This window comes from Amblyomma americanum, chromosome 1, assembly GCF_052857255.1.
Source record: "Amblyomma americanum isolate KBUSLIRL-KWMA chromosome 1, ASM5285725v1, whole genome shotgun sequence".
Classification (NCBI taxonomy): Eukaryota; Metazoa; Arthropoda; class Arachnida; order Ixodida; family Ixodidae; genus Amblyomma; species Amblyomma americanum.
Genome location: NC_135497.1, coordinates 421,104,770 through 421,124,376, shown reverse-complemented (window position 1 = coordinate 421,124,376; position 19,607 = coordinate 421,104,770). Strand labels below are relative to the sequence as shown.

The following is a 19,607-nucleotide window of genomic DNA, read 5'->3' as shown; positions in this document are numbered from 1 at the left end:
CGTTATATCGGCTAATAAACTTTATAAACGTGTGCGTCACAACACGACGAATCGTATGACACCATCCGGAACCCCTTGCGACAAACGGCTTGGCTGTAATGGCCGTCTGAAAGTCCTCGGAATGCACGGTTTGGGGGCGGAAAGGTCGTCGTTGCGAATCTCACATATAGTTTGGCCTTCATCTCAATTAGTAATTTTATCCTCAGGAATATGACACCGCATTTGACACCGCCTCGAACATTCTGCGTCAAACAGGTGGCCCCAAATTTTATGCAAATGGTGGTCCAGCGGGGAAGGTGGGTGGGGTCCACTTCGATGACCGCTACACTGGCACATATATAACGGATCAAAGGCACGCGCCCACTGTTGCTATGTGATGTAGTGTGGTCACGTGGTTACTATTTTGGTCAATTTGACCTTCATTGCAGACAGATGCGTCCTTGACAAACGTAAGTAGTAAGAGCTAACGCTCTTAAAAAATTTGAAGTCTGCAACCAGCCTCCTCCGTAGATACTGCCGAATTGCGTTTTCACTGCAGAACCTGTTCTATTGTGCTCAATACGAACTGCAATGCACAAGATGTGACAGCACATATGCACTTGGAACTGAGGCGCAGTGAATATTGGTGCCATTAAAATAGGCGACAGGTAATATTTCGCTCACAACGCATCCGATGGGAACCAGCTGAGGTTTTTGCTTCATGGTAAATCAATTCCCCATGTCAAAGGGCACCCGACTAGCACAAACATGCAGCGTACTTTGTTGTTTGGATTGGGAGCTAACTACAATAATTTCTAGCACCATTGGGTTCGCACTGCTTCGAAAACTGAGCTCCTATCACATCTTGTGCATTGCAGTTATTATGAGCACAATAGCGCGTGTTCTGCAGTGAAGACACAGTTCGGCAGAATCTACAGAGGCGGCTGGTTGCGGATTTCAATTTTTTTTCTTGCCTAAAACAAATTTTACTCGAATGTCTGGATTATAAGCAACGAAGTTAGTGTGTATTATGAGCCAGTTCACGCATTTTTACCTGGAGGGCGTTGATCCTTAATTTAGGACTTAATCTAAAATAAAATAGTAACTTTTGTGAAGTTCGGATTTTTCTTAAAACGTACTCGTTTAACAATTTTAATTTATTTTTAGCCTAAGCTATAGGGACAGGGGAAAGCAGAACAAGTTATTGTGGCTGAACCTTTATTGACATTTGTGTACAAAATTTCTTAAAACGCCACATTTTTGTTTTTTATTGAATCAATAAAACGGAAAAATCTTTCATGGCCTTATTAATGAAGTCAGACGAAAGAACGAAGCAAGGAAAATATTCTAAAATAATATTTGCCATTGTACCCTAGTTAACATCACATTTAAAATATTTTTACTCCAACTAACTTTTGCTTCTTCGCGGAAACTTCAAAGCGCTCACTTGAGCAAAACGTTTTTTTTTTTTGAGGAAATACTTCACTGAAACTCCAATCGCAAAATCGACAACTAGCTCTCTTTTTTTTTTCAAAAGAATCGGCGGTGGCCGCTTTCGCGGTCTAGGACGCTTCCCGTGGAATGACCCAGTGCCTATTTTATCCAACTCAGCAGACAGGAGGCAGTAGAGTGGAGGAACATACAGGCTAGGGCCTTCCCAAACCTAGCCAAACACCACGAAATCTGGGCCGAAAATTACAAAGACAACACATGCACTATATACGGAGAAGTATTTGACATCATTCATATGGTATGGAACTGCAGAGAACAATTAGAGAAGCATAGCACTAAAGCACTCAGCCGAGCGGAGTGGTAGGCGGAGCTGGCCCACACAGGTGTCTCTGAGCAGGGCAAGCTGCTCACCAGATCCCGACAGGCAGCCCAAACTACTGAGATCCTGGTCTGAGCACTACCACCCACGCAATTCCGGAAGCGCAATTCATTCATTCATTCATTCATTCATTCATTCATTCCCAATTAATCCATAGGCTGTGATGAAAAGTCCGCTGCATGGAAGATGGATTTTTTTTAAACGGCCGTTTTTGCATGAAGGTTATGCGACCAGGTGAACACGAATAGGTTAACACCATCGGTGCGCTTACTTAAATTAATACAAACTTTTTAGCCACCGCGTTGATTATAAAGTATTGCAGCGATTTAAGGTTCAGGTATTGATTTCATTTCAATAAGGTATTTATAGCTGTCATTCTCTTTGTATGCACCAGCTGGTCGCGTAACGACGTTGGCATAACCTGCGTGCAAAAACGCCTTCCGCGCACTGCTCATGGTTTTCAGAAAAAAAAATGGTACGGCTAATTTCGTGTGGCGTCATCGGCTTAACTTTATGAAAATGCGTCGAAAAATGTTCTCCAGTCGCCGGACCGTACTAGTTATTGTCAGGCTGAAGTGCGGCGCTGAGAGTATTATTTCGGATACGGGCGAGAGCACCCTACATCACGTTGTTGTAGCGTTCGCCACATGATACCATCTTGGCCAGTAGCCACTTGCAAAGAATGAGTGAAAGAATGAGACAACCCACGCGAGGCAAGGTCAGGCACGACCACCGAGACGCGTCGTGACGCAGCAAGCGGATCTCGATGCAATGTGACGAGAACTTGAGATAAGTAAAAGCCGGTGTGTCAGTGACGTGCACAGCCGGCGAATTAACGTCAGCTGGCGCGACTCTCTTACGGCTTCCGCACATGACTGCCCGGAACGCGCCTGCGGGGGATCCCCACCAGGAAACGAATGCTGTCCGTGGCCCTGAACCCTTAATGCACGTGCCATGCCGGCAGACCGGTTTGGGCGCACTCTTCTCGACTGGTGCCGCGATTAGTGCGCGCGACGCAGCTGATCAGTCACGTCTTCCGAGTCAAGCGTGTGCACTCCGTTCTCGGCGAGGGCCGTCATGGCGTCAAAACTGGTGAGACGCCGCGCTCGACTCCCGGACGTCTGTGGCCGCCGCTGCTTCCAATTTTATGTGGGATTCCATGCGAAAGTTTCCCAGTGGCTGCGACACTTGTCCAGCTAAGGCACTCCGCTCATACAAGCGTGGAAGCTCCATCTTGTTGGTAGCTCATGCTGGAGAAACTTGCAGCGCAATTCGACGAGGACAGAAACACAACCACAGAAAGTAATTGAACGCGACAGTCGTTCGACACAAATTACTTGAGCGCTGTGGTTGTGCTCCTACCCTCGCCTTCATCGTTTTGCGCTGCCAGGGATCCTTTCAATTCCTGTTTCCGTTGTGGGTTCCAGCGAGTAATCATTCAGGCTTCGCGAATAAGGTGCGTAAATTGGTGTGGCTGGCGTATGCATGTGCGCGAAGCCTCGAACACCGAGCATCGTGTCGAAGCTTCAATTGGGCAGCCTCGCGTGACCCACGCGTTACGCAGGTACATTAATTCCTGTTCTCAAGGGTCAGCCACACTTGTCGCAAACGGCCCTCTCGCGGTCTTACGTATAGTGTTATTTTTTGCATACTTTTGCGCGACGTATCAAGTTTCGTCGATTTTTCATGTAGTTATACCGGTCATTTTGAGTGAAAATGCCTAATTTTTTTCTTCTGTAGTCCGCTCATAAATCGAAATTTCAACAGTGAGCGCGCCGTTATCGTAGAAGATACATATATATGCAGTAACGGGATACGGTGGCATTTTACGTGCATGTGCTTTAGAAAAAAAGTATGGAGATGAGTTTTATTTGCCCCGGAAGTTCGTCGCTATTGAGGGGAGTAAGGTGCACGGCGATTGTCTTCACCCTCTAAATGTTATTTTTGTCTGTTTCGACAGCTCAGTATTTTTCTAAACTTTGTCAAACTTGGACCAAGTAACGTTCTTTTTTCGTCTACTTTTATGGTCTGTGTCTAAAGAAAGCAGTGCGCCACAGCTTCCATAATTATAATTTTTTTTTCTACAGAAGAATGCCTATTGAAGAGGACAAGGTCCTGTTCATATGGTTTACGGGTAATAAGATAAGGTCGCGCAAAATTCGAAAAAAAAGAACGAAAACTTCTGACGACAATTAAAACGTGGTGTTTAATGTCGCGAAGCTGTGTATAGGCTATGAGGTACGCCCTAGTGGAGGCCTCGGGAGTCATTTCGACCACCTGGGGCTCTTTTACGTGCACTGACATTGCGCAGCACATGATCGTTACAGCACTTGACGGTTTCAATGGAGACACATCTGCATTCGCAATGTGTGTGTGTGTGTGTGTGTGTGTGTGTGTGTGTGTGTGTGTGTGTGTGTGTGTGTGTGTGTGTGTGTGTGTGTGTGTGTGTGTGTGTGTGTGTGTGTGTGTGTGTGTGTGTGTGTGTGTGTGTGTGTGTGTGTGTGTGTGTGCGTGCGTGCGTGTGTGTGTGTGTGTGTGTGTGTGTGTGTGTGTTTAGGCTACTTGTTGCAATTAGGCTTATAGACTGTCGTTTCTAATAGCCATAGCAATCAGTTTTCAGAATTTCGGAAACGCGATTATACCCTCGCAGCTCTGGCTAGACAAAATTTGTCTTTTTGCTTTGCCTACATGCTTGCATGCGGTCGATGCAGCCGATGCAGCGCATATATTTTCGCAGGATGAAAAGACAATTAAGGCAGCTGCCGAGGACGGCCTTGAAGGCCCGAGGTAAGCGTATATAGTCCCCGTTCCGTTCTTTGTTTCAGTATCGCTTGCAGTGCCTTATCTCCCATTGAAGACAGTGTATAGGATGGGCCACGGGCAGGCGCCCAAAGACTAAACTCTTGGACGATTAGAAGGGGTTATAATGGGCGCATCCTAAAATAAGACGGAGTCCAGCACGCCCCCGCCCGTGTCCACACTTCCAGCGGTCTTCCTCTTCCTCGCTGGCCGGGCTGCGAAGACGATGAAAAGGATTCAACAAACAGCGCAGCGGTGGGGACAGAACCAGCCCTGGAGGGAGGTCTGTTGCGGACCGAACGCGGCGCATCTTGTGGTGCGCATCGTGGTACCTTTCTTTTAGCGTGCGCTAAAGGAAAGGATTGGAATTAGGAGCCAAGGACTCGTCACCATCACGAGCATCGCACTAAGATGTCGGTGCCCAGTGTCACACACACATCCAGAGCTCGAGAACCTCTCAGCGTTTCCTTGAAAGTGCATTTTCCTCTTTCTTGCACTGCAACCTGCATGTATACGTATATATGATGCGCTTTTAGCGGCTTTATTTCAGGCGGTGGTTCAAATCATTGCATCTAGATTGAAAATTCTTCGGAATATTTTCGGAAGCTCTGACACATTCGTTTCTTGTGATACACACCATCAAAGAAGACGTTACTTGGGCCAAGTTTGACAAATTAAAAAAAGATACTCAGCTCTCGAAACAAACAAAAATAACGGCACAAACCAAAGCATCAATAATTTGACTCCAAAAACTTAAGATGCCTATTATTTTTATTATGCAACATGTTTTTGACGATTCTGAACGTTGGTATACAGAAGAATGCGTGGACAAAGTTTAAGAAAATATCAAAAATGTTTTTTTTTCATTCTCGTCAGAAGCCTTTGCTGTTCTGTTTTTTTTTCGTTTTTGCGCCATCATATTTCATCATCCATATATATATATATATATATATATATATATATATATATATATATATATATATATATATATATTAGCAGACAAGGCAAATGAAGTGAGGAGCTCGTTTGACAAACATATTAAGGAAGCCAACAGTCACCGAAATCAAGGTGCATAGGGGAATGTTTCTTTTTTTTTATTATCTAGTGCCAATCAATTAGTTCTTTTTAAGAAAATTACTTATAAATCAGCAGAAAAAACAACCATGCCGCCGGTGGGATCCGAACCCACGACCTCCGAATATCGCGTCCGGTGCTTTTACCAACTGAGCTACGGCGACGGCTGTCCAATCTGCTGCTTTCGTGGGTCTGCTAATAGCTTAACGGGGGTCTCGGTTCTGGCAGTCTTGATGCCATAGGTAGCATAAGAGGGCTCTCGCACAGTTTCCGCCCTCGCCGTTAGATGACGTTCTACGTCACACTCGTGGTATTACAGGACGTGCTACGTCCACCGCTATGCACGAGGGTGGCGCTGGTGAACACTGTCAAGGTTCGCTTACACGCAAAACATAAACACCCACGAAAGCAGCAGATTGGACAGCCGTCGCCGTAGCTCAGTTGGTAAGAGCACCGGGCGCGATATTCGGAGGTCGCGGGTTCGGATCCCACCGGCGGCATGGTTGTTTCTTCTGCTGCTTTATAAGTAATTTTATTTTAAAGAAAACTAATTGATTGGCACTAGATATTAAAAAAAAGAAACATTCCCCTATGCACCTTGATTTCGGTGACGGTTGGCTTCCGTAATATATATATATATATATATATATATATATATATATATATATATATATATATATATATATATATATATATATATATATATATATATATATATATATATATATATATATATATAAACATGGCCTTGTTCACTTCGAGAGGCATGCTTGTGTAGAATATAATGTGTAATTATGGAAGCTCTGGCACATTCGTTTCTTGTGATACAGACTATCAAAGAAGACATTACTTCGGCCAAGTTTGACAAAATAAAAAAATATACTCAGCTCTCGAAACAGACAAAAATAGCAAGGCGCAAACTAAAGCATTCATAATTTCACTCCAAAAACTTGATGCTTATTATTATTATATTTTAATTTATTCATAGTCAAATTGGACCAATACAGCAGAACGTGTAAGCACGCCACTCCACCTCTCCATGATGAAAAAAATTTCTGCGCTTTGAAAGAAAAAAGGTTGGGGGATAAATCAACCCCAGAACCGTTTATTCTAGTCATCAGGCAACGACATATAAAACTATCAAAGTAAATGTAAAAGGTCGACCAGCCACCCTTTGGTTGATCTTATCTGGAACCACCCTGCTCCAAACTTACAACCTCGCACCTCCACCACGGTGGCCGCTACATCGCCGCACCACACCTTCACACCGTCCGTCCTTGTGCCTGCCCCGCCGGACGCCCGTGTATGGATGAGCGATTGTGTGACCCATTGTGACACCCATAATGCTGCCCAGATTTATTTTTCTGTGTCTGTAGCAGTCACGTTTTACGTACAAGGGCACACGCACAACATTGACTATATATGGCGGCACAGGATTACGCAACAGAAAAAAAAAGAAGTAGCGGTGTGCATAGAATGACGACAGAAATGGACTTGTAATGTTGATGTTCTCCGGATCGTTTATTCTAAAGAGCCAGACGCTTGCGTCCGATATAAATACGGTGAAATAATTTTGTTCACAGTACGGTACGAAGCCACCCCAAGATAAAGTCACGTAAAGTCGTGAAATCACTATCATTATTTTTTTTACTGAATCAGCCTACATCGCCAGCAGTCCCTTCCAGTTTGAGCTGGGGTTGCAATTTGTGATGAGGGAATGACTGAGTTGTAGAATTTCTACATGATACCAAAATTTTAGTCAGAACGGAACATTGGATGGCTCCATGACATGGAATTCCACTTCCCAAGAATCTCTTCACGCAACCTCTGCGCTTGCGCCATAGAGGCTTTGATGGCGGAGGACTGCTTGTGCTCTGATTACAGCTTCGTGTCGGGCCCATGCCCTTCGAGCGGCTCCGCTGGAATCTGCATAATTGGCTTTTGTTCCAAACTGAGCACCCTGATCAGAAAATGCGCAAAATAGAAGTGGACGATTAGAGGGTCTGCTTCATGCATACACGTCTGTTGTAGTAACCGAACGCTTCTGCGAAACATGTATGCGAAACGTTGACAAGCTCCGTGAGGCTTCCCCTTCCCTTGTTCTCTTTGTGTGTGTATACGTATACATCATTCCTGAGGTGCAGAACGGGGATTCACTAGCCGGAATTACTATAGTTGTGTTTTTCCAAGCGGCGTTCTTGTCATCCAACAACAATCAGTCAATGAAGTGCTGTTGATATACAGAGATAGAGAGATGGAGACTGCAACAGACGTGGTGGACGAAGCAAACGCTATAAAAAACCAGCACGATCATGAGATTTCAGCCCCTTACCCCACACACTATACGCAATTTCATTTTTCGGTCGACCGCATGAAGCAGCGATTTGTACCACTGCGGCTGTGTCGAATGCCCCTACAATGCCTCCTCCTGGAGGCAGACGTCGGCGAGTAACCCGGAAAGTCATTCTTACAGGCGATTGCGGCGTCACATGCAACTTGTGAGTCTGAAAGACCGCCCGCCCTGTTCTGCTCTCTCATCCGGAACAGGCGATAACTTTATTGGTGCTGCTGGCGCTGGCAGTGTGCAATACCAGCGGCCAAGGCCAGGGCAAGGGCCTCGGTCGCGGGAGAGGACAGGGTCACGGCCAAGGTCGCGGTCAAGGCCAGGGTCACGGCCAGGGCAGAGGCAAGCACGGCGGAGGCCCCTCTGTAGGCGGTCCCTTGGTTGCGGATGGCGGCCCTGTGCCCGGAGGCGGCGGCGGCCAGTTCCGCGAGTCCGGCGGCTTCCGGCAGACCCAGGGCCATCGGGTCGAGGAGGGCTTCGAGCAGACGGACTTCGACAACCAGGGCCGCGGCAACGGCGCCGCCTTCCTGGGAACCAACTCCGGCGTGCTGCAGTCAGGCCTGCTGCAGGAAGTAAAGGGGAAGTTCAAGATCATGGGATAAGTGCGCGGATACACGGCCGCCAGCGCACTAGAGCAGCAGGGGTAGCTGAACCAGCTTAGGGTGACCAGCCCCGCGGTTGTCACGCCAAGCGACTACTGCGGCTAAGCTCCGCAGGCCTCAGATTAAAATACCGGGGAACAGTCTTTTTCATCCTCTTTTCCAAAAGCCTGCTCTTTTGCTGCGTTGCAAACTAGGAACCTTCAAAGCTGGAGACATTTTTCGATCGCTCAGGCGTACTTTGAGGCCGCGCTGTTTTGCCGGTTGCATAAAACTTCAAGTGGCCATTTTTTATGAATAAGAGAGAACCTACTGACCGTCCTGGTGCTTTTGATAGATGCGAACTGTGTAGCACGTACAGCTCCTGAACAAAGCTAGTCACGGTGATTGTTTTTTCTGGCAAGACATTCGGGCAAGACATTTCCGCTGATTTAGCTGCTGTGAGAATTGATGGTTATGCATGGCGATCTGATTTGTTGGAAAAGAAGTAAAGATATATAGGAAAATCAATAGTCTCTGACACTGTTCGTTGCACCTTTCTTAACGTGCGTGGTGTACAGTTTGGCCTAAGTATACAGGCTGTTTCACCTAAGACTGCGCAATTTTTAAAATTAGGCTTTTTGAATTAGAAGAGCGCTTTTTTTCCCGGCATGGCATTGTCAGCGGTGCAGTACATCATAATGACGTGCCAACTAGCAAGGTGGTGAACTAATATTGAATAGTTAACTTTTTAATTATTACTGTTAGGCTCCTTAATTACTGGGAAGAGATCAGCCACCATAATTAATATCCTTATAAGTTTTTAGAATTTCGAAAACGCGGTTACCCTCGGCGCTATGGTCCAACAAATTTTGGCCATTTCGATGAGTTAAATGCACTGGAGAGGTTGCTTTGCCTGCAAGCTTCCCGAAAGCACCTATTTTGGCGCGATGTCGCCAAACATTGTTGGGCCACAGCGCCGAGGGTAACAGTGTTTTCGAAAGTCTAAAAACTTATATGGATATTACTTATGGTGGGCTACACGCCTCTCAGTAATTAAGGAGCCTAACTGTAATAGTTGAAAAGTTAACTATTCAATGTTATTTAACCAGCCTGCTAGTTAGCACTTCTTAGCTATATTATGATGTACTGTACTGCCGATGACAATACTATGCCGAAACAAGCGCTCGTCTAACTCTGAAAACCTATTTTAAAAAAATTGTGTAAAATATCAGGTTAAACACTCTGAATATTGCCTTCGCGATTGCATTTGGCAGTGCTGGTCGCACAGAGCGGATAATGCAAATTTTTTATCTTCCCTATTTATATATTCTTGTCAACGGTCAATATCTGTGCAAACGCCGCCGCATTGTTGCTATCTGTAATAGTCGACTAAAGCAGTGACTCTGCATTCGGCGAGCAGATGTGTTATTTCCACTATTCTGTCGGTTTTTCCCCCGCTCTCACGCGGCGCTAAAGCTTTGGAAGGCGGAGGAAGAAGGACCGTAAGGACAAAAGCCACGTGAAGCACGCCAAGACACCCGGGACGGTGAGAGAGCAACGCGTGCATGCTGAGCAGCGATAACAGGAATGGTGATAAGTGTCATGCCCAAGGCGCACGGCGATAACCGCGTGCTCAAGGCAATCGCTTGATCGACTGCCATGGTTAGTGCCGCGCGGCATGGGGTCATAGGTATCGAGTGTGATCTGTACTCTTCTGTGTGGCTGTATGCACTTCTAAAATGTCAAGCAATATGGCTTCGATGCGTACGGAGAGCCAATATTATTTCCGCAACAGCGCCAAACAAAATCTAGTTCTGTTATTGTTACAGCTTATCGCTATTGGTAACGTCAAATCTCTAAATACCAACACACATATAAATGTAGCAGTTAAAAATGTATCTGTTAAATTTAAGCCAACAACTGTACTGTCTAGCCATGCTCAGAATAAACTATTATTATTATTATTATCACAAGCTGACTTTACAGAAACTAGAGTAGTCAGCACAGGCGAGAGAATATGATTCATACTGTTCCTAACGACACCTGCTGATTTGATTTAAAAAGCCCGAAGCCAGAAAAACCTGTAAACACCGTCGAAGCTTTTGATCCGTGACTTCCCCTTTCGAATCTCACACTAATTCTGTGTACTCCCGTTTCGTAATGGAAGCAGATGCAAAGATAATTTCCCTTTTCATCCTTACGAATAACCTCTCTTTTGGCCTCCGGTTCCTTGTTCCTTCTCGGAAATCCATGGAAAGTGAGAGTAGCGCAAAACGGGACAAAGGGACAGAGAAAGACAGACACAACACAGGCGCTAACTTCCGACTGAAAGAAACCAGGGCGGCCACGACGAACGTAATCCGTGAGGGGAAACAGGCGCATGCGCCCAGAAAGATAATGAAAAACAGGTGAAAGAGGATCTACGGATGTGCACGATTCAGCGTTTCTTTAAGAAGGCCAGCTCTCTTTTGGACAGGGAGATAGACGGCTTGCTTACACATTTATCGTCCAAGGCAGCGATACGAGCTGCTTCAATAATCTCTCGCGTTAACTGATCCCGGTGTCTGGCAACGATCGAGCACTTGTCCAGAAATGGCACACAACCACACTCCTTGCAGTGTAAAGCCAGATTACTGCCAGTAAAAGTTCTCAAGTTATTTTTGTGTTCGCGAAGTCTCTCATTCAAGCACCGACCTGACTGACCAACATACCGCTTACCGCAAGAGAGAGGGATGTCATAAACAATGCCTTCAGTACATTTCACGAATTTCTTTCTGTGGTTAATGGTGCACTGCAGCTTTTGGGGACGTTTATCAGCGGGCAAAGTTTTTTTGGAAAGCGCACTTAGTTTTTCAGGGGCAGAAAAAACGACACGAACTTTAGCTTTTGTCCCAATTTTCTTGAGATTGTGGGACAGGCAATGAATGTAAGAAATAACGGCAATTTTGTCTTTTTTTCTTTCTGAAGGCACGGACGGCAGTTGACCTTCCTGGCGCTTCTTCTTTAGTATGCCTTCGGCGACAGAAACACAAATATCAGCTGGGTAGCCTGCTTGATGGAACCTTGCGAGTTGAGCGTGAAAGCTCTCGCTGATGAGGTGGGGGCATGACTTTTCCAGAGCGTTCTTCAAGCATAAATTAATAATGCCCCTTTTAACGAGTTTAGAATGGGCAGATATATAGGGGAGTAGAGGTTTGTTTGCCCGAGGTGCATAGCTCCAACATAGGTGGTTGTCCAGGAATTTAAAACGGATATCAAGAAAGCGAATCTCGTTGTCGGTTGGCATTTCGTTAGTCAATAGCAGCGGTGAAAAACACTCTTGTACCTTAGCTAAAATACCGGATGCAACTTGCTCTAAGCACGATGGCGTACACTCAACAAGGAAAAAGAAATCGTCAACAAAACGAAAGATCTTGACGACATGAGGGCTGGTAAGCCTCTCTTGGAGGCTCCTGTCAAGATGTGCCAGATACAGGTCACTAAGTACAGGGGCTAGACAAGACCCAATGCATATTCCCTGTTTCTGAATGTGAGCAGCGCCTTGCCAGTTTATGAAAGTGGAGCGGAGATAAAAGTGTAGCAATTCTAAAAAACCACTGACGGATAACCCGGATTCATTCTGAAATGACACAGCGCCGAAATGATGGATCGAATCTTCGACAATTGTAAGCAGGTTATGATGGGGCAAGGAGTAATAAAGATCTTTCACATCAATTGAGAAACCAAGAAGGCTCTTGTCAGAAAGCGATTTCACAGCACTTAACACTTCCTCTGAACTACGTACTAGAAATGGGTCATCTATCGTCAACATGTTTAGTTTTTCTTTTAGAAACACAGCGATTGACTTTTGCCAAGTGTCCTGTTCGGAAACGATTACCCTTAAGGGAACGCCAGCCTTATGCGTTTTTGCGCTGAAAAACACTTCTAGGAAGAGGCGCTTACTACTTTCAATGCTGCTGGCTAGTCTTTCGAGATTAAGCTTGAGACAAAGTTTTTTTGCTTGAACCTTAAGTTTGGGAAGTGAAACACTTCTTCCACATTTAAACACTTCTGTTATGGCATGATTGGCTTTTTCATTGAATACACCGTGGGGAAAGACAGCAAACCCGCCCTCTTTGTCAGAGGGGCTGACGCAAAGCGACTGTTCGGCTAGGTAGGACACGACACGATCCACACGAACTTTTGAAGGACGAGGCTTACAGTACTGTAGGACGTCTACGCCATCGGAGGTGCACCGGCCAGAGTCCTCTTTGTCGGCTAGGCGAGACACACGTCGCACCATGGAAAGTAGCTCATGCGGAGTCTTCGAAGTCTCCCTTGCAAACTTGGGTCCAAGGGACAACAACCGGTTGACGTCCTCAGGAAGGGTGACTCCTTCGGAGACGTATACGCTGTTGCATTTTCGCGACCCCTTAGGTGGGCAGAGGGATCGAAGGGATCGGAGTTGAAGTTGCCACAGGGCTTCAGTTGTTTGGTCCGCTAGAAGCAGATACGCTCGCAGCTGACGTTTAGCGGCGTTAGGTTCCAGTGCCTGTTGGAGTTGCACAGCTAAGTGCTCCCTCAGAAGACGTACATAGCGATGACATTCAGATCCCTTCGATCCCTCTGCCCACCTAAGGGGTCGAGAAAATGCAACAGCGTATACGTCTCCGAAGGAGTCACCCTTCCTGAGGACGTCAACCGGTTGTTGTCCCTTGGACCCAAGTTTGCAAGGGAGACTTCGAAGACTCCGCATGAGCTACTTTCCATGGTGCGACGTGTGTCTCGCCTAGCCGACAAAGAGGACTCTGGCCGGTGCACCTCCGATGGCGTAGACGTCCTACAGTACTGTAAGCCTCGTCCTTCAAAAGTTCGTGTGGATCGTGTCGTGTCCTACCTAGCCGAACAGTCGCTTTGCGTCATCCCCTCTGACAAAGAGGGCGGGTTTGCTGTCTTTCCCCACGGTGTATTCAATGAAAAAGCCAATCATGCCATAACAGAAGTGTTTAAATGTGGAAGAAGTGTTTCACTTCCCAAACTTAAGGTTCAAGCAAAAAAACTTTGTCTCAAGCTTAATCTCGAAAGACTAGCCAGCAGCATTGAAAGTAGTAAGCGCCTCTTCCTAGAAGTGTTTTTCAGCGCAAAAACGCATAAGGCTGGCGTTCCCTTAAGGGTAATCGTTTCCGAACAGGACACTTGGCAAAAGTCAATCGCTGTGTTTCTAAAAGAAAAACTAAACATGTTGACGATAGATGACCCATTTCTAGTACGTAGTTCAGAGGAAGTGTTAAGTGCTGTGAAATCGCTTTCTGACAAGAGCCTTCTTGGTTTCTCAATTGATGTGAAAGATCTTTATTACTCCTTGCCCCATCATAACCTGCTTACAATTGTCGAAGATTCGATCCATCATTTCGGCGCTGTGTCATTTCAGAATGAATCCGGGTTATCCGTCAGTGGTTTTTTAGAATTGCTACACTTTTATCTCCGCTCCACTTTCATAAACTGGCAAGGCGCTGCTCACATTCAGAAACAGGGAATATGCATTGGGTCTTGTCTAGCCCCTGTACTTAGTGACCTGTATCTGGCACATCTTGACAGGAGCCTCCAAGAGAGGCTTACCAGCCCTCATGTCGTCAAGATCTTTCGTTTTGTTGACGATTTCTTTTTCCTTGTTGAGTGTACGCCATCGTGCTTAGAGCAAGTTGCATCCGGTATTTTAGCTAAGGTACAAGAGTGTTTTTCACCGCTGCTATTGACTAACGAAATGCCAACCGACAACGAGATTCGCTTTCTTGATATCCGTTTTAAATTCCTGGACAACCACCTATGTTGGAGCTATGCACCTCGGGCAAACAAACCTCTACTCCCCTATATATCTGCCCATTCTAAACTCGTTAAAAGGGGCATTATTAATTTATGCTTGAAGAACGCTCTGGAAAAGTCATGCCCCCACCTCATCAGCGAGAGCTTTCACGCTCAACTCGCAAGGTTCCATCAAGCAGGCTACCCAGCTGATATTTGTGTTTCTGTCGCCGAAGGCATACTAAAGAAGAAGCGCCAGGAAGGTCAACTGCCGTCCGTGCCTTCAGAAAGAAAAAAAGACAAAATTGCCGTTATTCCTTACATTCATTGCCTGTCCCACAATCTCAAGAAAATTGGGACAAAAGCTAATGTTCGTGTCGTTTTTTCTGCCCCTGAAAAACTAAGTGCGCTTTCCAAAAAAACTTTGCCCGCTGATAAACGTCCCCAAAAGCTGCAGTGCACCATTAACCACAGAAAGAAATTCGTGAAATGTACTGAAGGCATTGTTTATGACATCCCTCTCTCTTGCGGTAAGCGGTATGTTGGTCAGTCAGGTCGGTGCTTGAATGAGAGACTTCGCGAACACAAAAATAACTTGAGAACTTTTACTGGCAGTAATCTGGCTTTACACTGCAAGGAGTGTGGTTGTGTGCCATTTCTGGACAAGTGCTCGATCGTTGCCAGACACCGGGATCAGTTAACGCGAGAGATTATTGAAGCAGCTCGTATCGCTGCCTTGGACGATAAATGTGTAAGCAAGCCGTCTATCTCCCTGTCCAAAAGAGAGCTGGCCTTCTTAAAGAAACGCTGAATCGTGCACATCCGTAGATCCTCTTTCACCTGTTTTTCATTATCTTTCTGGGCGCATGCGCCTGTTTCTCCTCACGGATTACGTTCGTCGTGGCCGCCCTGGTTTCTTTCAGTCGGAAGTTAGCGCCTGTGTTGTGTCTGTCTTTCTCTGTCCCTTTGTCCCGTTTTGCGCTACTCTCACTTTTCCATGGATCACCGTTACCGACTCGCCCAAGTTTCTACCCTTGTGAATTCCTTCTCGGAAATCCGCTTTATTATGCCGAAACACCGCAACACGAGGCGAACGCACCAGCATAGCGGTGTTACAGCGGTAAAATATGCAAAACTATAATGAAGGTATGGGGATGTAATAGCTGATTCTTTTTCCTTTTTTTGTAATGAAGATATGTGAATAGAACTGATTACATGCTCGCGCTGTGCTGCTGAGTCGCTGTTTCAAACCTTCTAATATGACGTTGAATGGGGCACACTGTTGTCTTTTGTTTATAATGTGCGATTTTCGTTTGTTTATTTCTAATCATTCTTTTTTGTTTTCTCGTAGGGGATCAGTTAGGTTGGCGGCCTGCCTTGCAGACGACTAGGCGCTACACGTTATTTTTCCTTTAGCTATTTTGCAGAGACCCATCGTTCAATTTAAAAGGCTTCGCAGAATGCTCAAGCGGTGCCCGCGGGTAAAAAACGTCGAGGATGCTGGCGTACCATTGATTGGTTCAGTTTTGAAGGAAAGCAAGTGAATGACTTAAAGCAGCTTGTCTCAGAATTCTGTTGAGGCGTATGAGTATTTACGCTTTTTTTTTGCCTAGGGGGGGGGGGGGGGGGCTCGATAGAAAATTTCGCTGCGGGGAAATTTGAGCGGAGAGCCGTGGTACTCTTGACAGAGAGAGCGGTCTGCGCTGCCCACTTCCCAGGATTTCGGAACCATTACCATCGCCACCTGGAGGGAAGTGGCGGAAACGGGGGAGGGTCTTGCCCTCACAGGAACATCAGCATCACCGTACCTATTTATTAGCTGCAGGTATTCCTATTTTCCCACACAATAATTGTCTTCGGTTGCTGGGTAATGTACAATATTTAACCAATATTCTGGCAACTTTTAATTTGGTAGCGGTATATCAGACTTCCCCGGGCTCATAAGGATACACTGCTAGCATCGTCATCATCGCTATCATCTAGAAAGTCAAAGGCATGCGTCGTTGCATGATCTTTGCACCATGTCATGAATGAGAACTGGCGCGTTTACCTGTTGGACAATCCTAATGTCATTAATGAGGACCGGTTTGTGGGCACTCCTTGTAATGCGTCACGCGCGCATATGTAGTAATGGTTTATGGTTTATGGGGGTTTAATGCCCCAAAGCGACTCAGGCTATGAGAGACACCGTAGTGAAGGGCTCCGGAAATTTCGACCACCTGATGTTCTTTAACGTGCACTGACATCGCACAGTACACGGGCCTCTAGAGATTCGCCTCCATTGAAATTCGACCACCTCGGCCGGGATCGAGCCCGCGTCTTTCGGGCCAGCAGCCGAGCGCCATAACCACTCAGCCACCGCGGCGGCTGCATGTGTAGTAATGTGGGATCCATATGGACCTTGAAATGTGGGTGGAAGGTGGTTGGATAGGGGCCTGGTATGACGAGAAATTACATCGTTGTCACGTGAGTAGGTGTGATGTCATATTACAGCATCGTCATGTGACTAGGCTTGATGGCATAATACATCACTGTCACGTGACCTGGTATGACGTCGCACTCATATGTCACCACCAGTTATACTATTAGTCTTAGCGTTATCTAATTATATTAATTAGCATTAGTTATGTGACATCATCTTCGTCGCACGACTTGTCGTCTCGTGACGTCACCTGGTGCCATTTCTTGCGGACACTTTTTGCGGATATGACCTTGAAAGGGATTCATTTATTGCTTTCGCATTAATAAAAGAACCCGCTCACTTCTACGCAGACATAAACAAAAATTGGGGGGCGCTTAAGCTTTGCCTTTAAGAGTGGAGCGCGACAGCGTGTTGCAGCACTGCCAGGGAGTCCATGGAACGCCATCGCCTGTTCGGCGCGACGCCCTGCCCGTTACACAAATTGCTCTGCTACGTACAGTGAAACGGACGCGCGGAGCGGCAAAGCACGTAGAAGCGCTTCCAGGCGCCTTGCCGAAACGAGCGGGACTCAAGTTGCAGTCGTAGTTCGTTGGCACATCGTTCTCGACAAACCCGATGCCACGGAACGCCAGCGTAGCTTCCGCGCCGAACGAACGGGCAGCAAGCCGCAAGCTTCGTGGTGAACACGGTTCGGATGTGCGCTGCGTTGTTCGCCGCTCACCGCGTGATTCCCGTGTGCCCGCACGGCCCCACTGCGCCCGAACGAGACGAGCGGGAGGCGCTTCCGTCGCGCGCTACCTTTTGGGGCAGTGGCGTACATTGAGAGGAAGAGGAGGAGGGATTTTTCGCTCACGGCCAACGCCGACGACAAAAGCTTTTCTGCGACACACGAGCTCCTTAACGCTGTCGCGTTAAAAAAAGTCATCCGTCTGGCCCTGGACACCACTGAAAGCCCGCTAAAAAGAAAAGAAGGTGACGGCGGTCAAGACTCAAGACTTCATCGCACTCTGATTCCTTGACGGGTGCAGTTAAAGTTATTTCATCAACGTTCCCTTACAGCGCGGTTCGGGTGTCCGCCGAGTTATGTGAGATTTACTACGCAATTTCCTTTCCTCAAAAACCAATTTTCAAGTTTGCGTTTCGCACACTGAATAGGCAGCGCGTCCACCCTGCCAGACCAGCAGGCAGCACTTAATGTTTGATCGCGAGAGATTGGTCCCGCAATGAACGCTGCGGTCATTGCTGGAGTGCCGAGTGTACCACAACTTTGTCAGCGCTAATGCATGGAGCACAGCTCTCTCTCTCTCTCTGTACCCGGCTTCGTACCACGCGTATAGATAGATAGGTCGGGTGTGGGCATACGGCACGGTTCAGGTGTCCAACGATATACGAGACAGATACTGCGCCATTTCCTTTCTCCAAAAAACCAATTATTATTATTATTAAACATTGAGCTTGTCTGTAGCGGCTAGCAAACGGAAACATGTCGTGACCGCGTTACCCGACCACGGCAGCCACGTTGATGGAGGAGAAACGCTGAAGGTGCCCGTGTGCTGTGCAATGTCAGTGCACGTAAGTATTCCCAGCTGTTCGAACTTATTCCCGAGCCCTCAACTCAGGCACCTCTTTCTTCCTTTGTTCTCTCACTCTCTCCTTTCTCCATTCCCTTACGGTGCGGCTCGGGTGTTCACCGAGATATGTGATACAGTTATTCGGCCATTTCCTTTCTATTTATTAAAAATAATAATAATTGGTTTTTGGGGAAAGGAAATGGCGCAGTATCTGTCTCATATATCGTTGGACACCTGAACCGCGCCGTAATAGAAGGGATAAAGGAGGGAGTGAAAGGAGAAAGGAAGAAAGGGGTGCCGTAGTGGAGGGCTCCGGAATAATTTCGACCACCTGGGGATCTTTAACGTGCACTAACGTCGCACAGCACACGGGCGCCTTACCGTTTTTCCTCGATAAAAACGCAGCCGCCTCGGTCGGGTTCGAACCCGGGAACTGCGGATGAGTAGCCGAGCGCCCTAAACATTGAGCCACCGTGGTGGGTATGGCTCAGTGGTTAACTAAACTCTCCCGTGTCCATTAAAGTTTTCACCAGGTGCTACCTTCCTGGATTCCGCGTCAGGTGTTTGTGTGGCGAGGGGTGCGTGTCGGTTGAGCCGATGGTGTTGAAGGAATGCGCAGTACAAGAACACCGGCTCTGGTGGTCTGAAGCCGTCGCGCGGGACTCGGTTATAATTAGCTCGAGCGACAGCGCGCGCGCTGGTTTTCTTCAGAGGTAGTGGTGACCAGGTGTAAAAATAACATCGGCTGGTTGGTGTGCTCTGCTTTTGAGGATATGATGTGCGCGGGCTCAAATTCTGCAACTGCCGTAATTGCGGCAGACAGCTTGAGAGCTGGTGATGATGTAGGCCTGTTTCTTGCTCCTCAATGGAGAGTATTGCGAGAGAGATGGCTGTCTGTTATGCCTCCAGAGTGCTCGTTGTTCATGGGGGGGGCGGGGGGGGGAGGGGGGATAATGCCAGCAGAGTGCGATAAACGTTGGTGGCCGCCGATGCATAGCGCGATGCATAGTTTGTCGCGACGGCATATGTGCGGGTTGCACAAGCTCCAGAGCCAACCCGACAGGTTTGGAAGGTTTTAAAGCGAAAAGCTTCAGTACGCCAGCTTCTCGAGCGGTGGGCGGGGCCGCAAGTTTGACCTTGAATGCAGCTAGAGGTCAGTGTGGCCGCAAGTTTAACCTTGAATGTAGGTAGAGGTCAAACCATGGGAAATGACGCCTGTCTCACA

General features: G+C 46.9%; 1 protein-coding gene across 1 annotated transcript; it reads left to right on the top strand.

Annotated features, from left to right (window-relative positions):
* Positions 1–2,815: 2,815 nt before the first annotated feature.
* Positions 2,816–9,271, top strand: LOC144103475 (uncharacterized). Its single transcript, XM_077636185.1, has 2 exons — positions 2,816–2,902; positions 8,231–9,271. The coding sequence occupies exons 1-2, from the start codon at positions 2,888–2,890 to the stop codon at positions 8,627–8,629; spliced, it is 414 nt and encodes a 137-aa protein (XP_077492311.1). The 5' UTR covers positions 2,816–2,887; the 3' UTR covers positions 8,630–9,271.
* Positions 9,272–19,607: the final 10,336 nt, after the last annotated feature.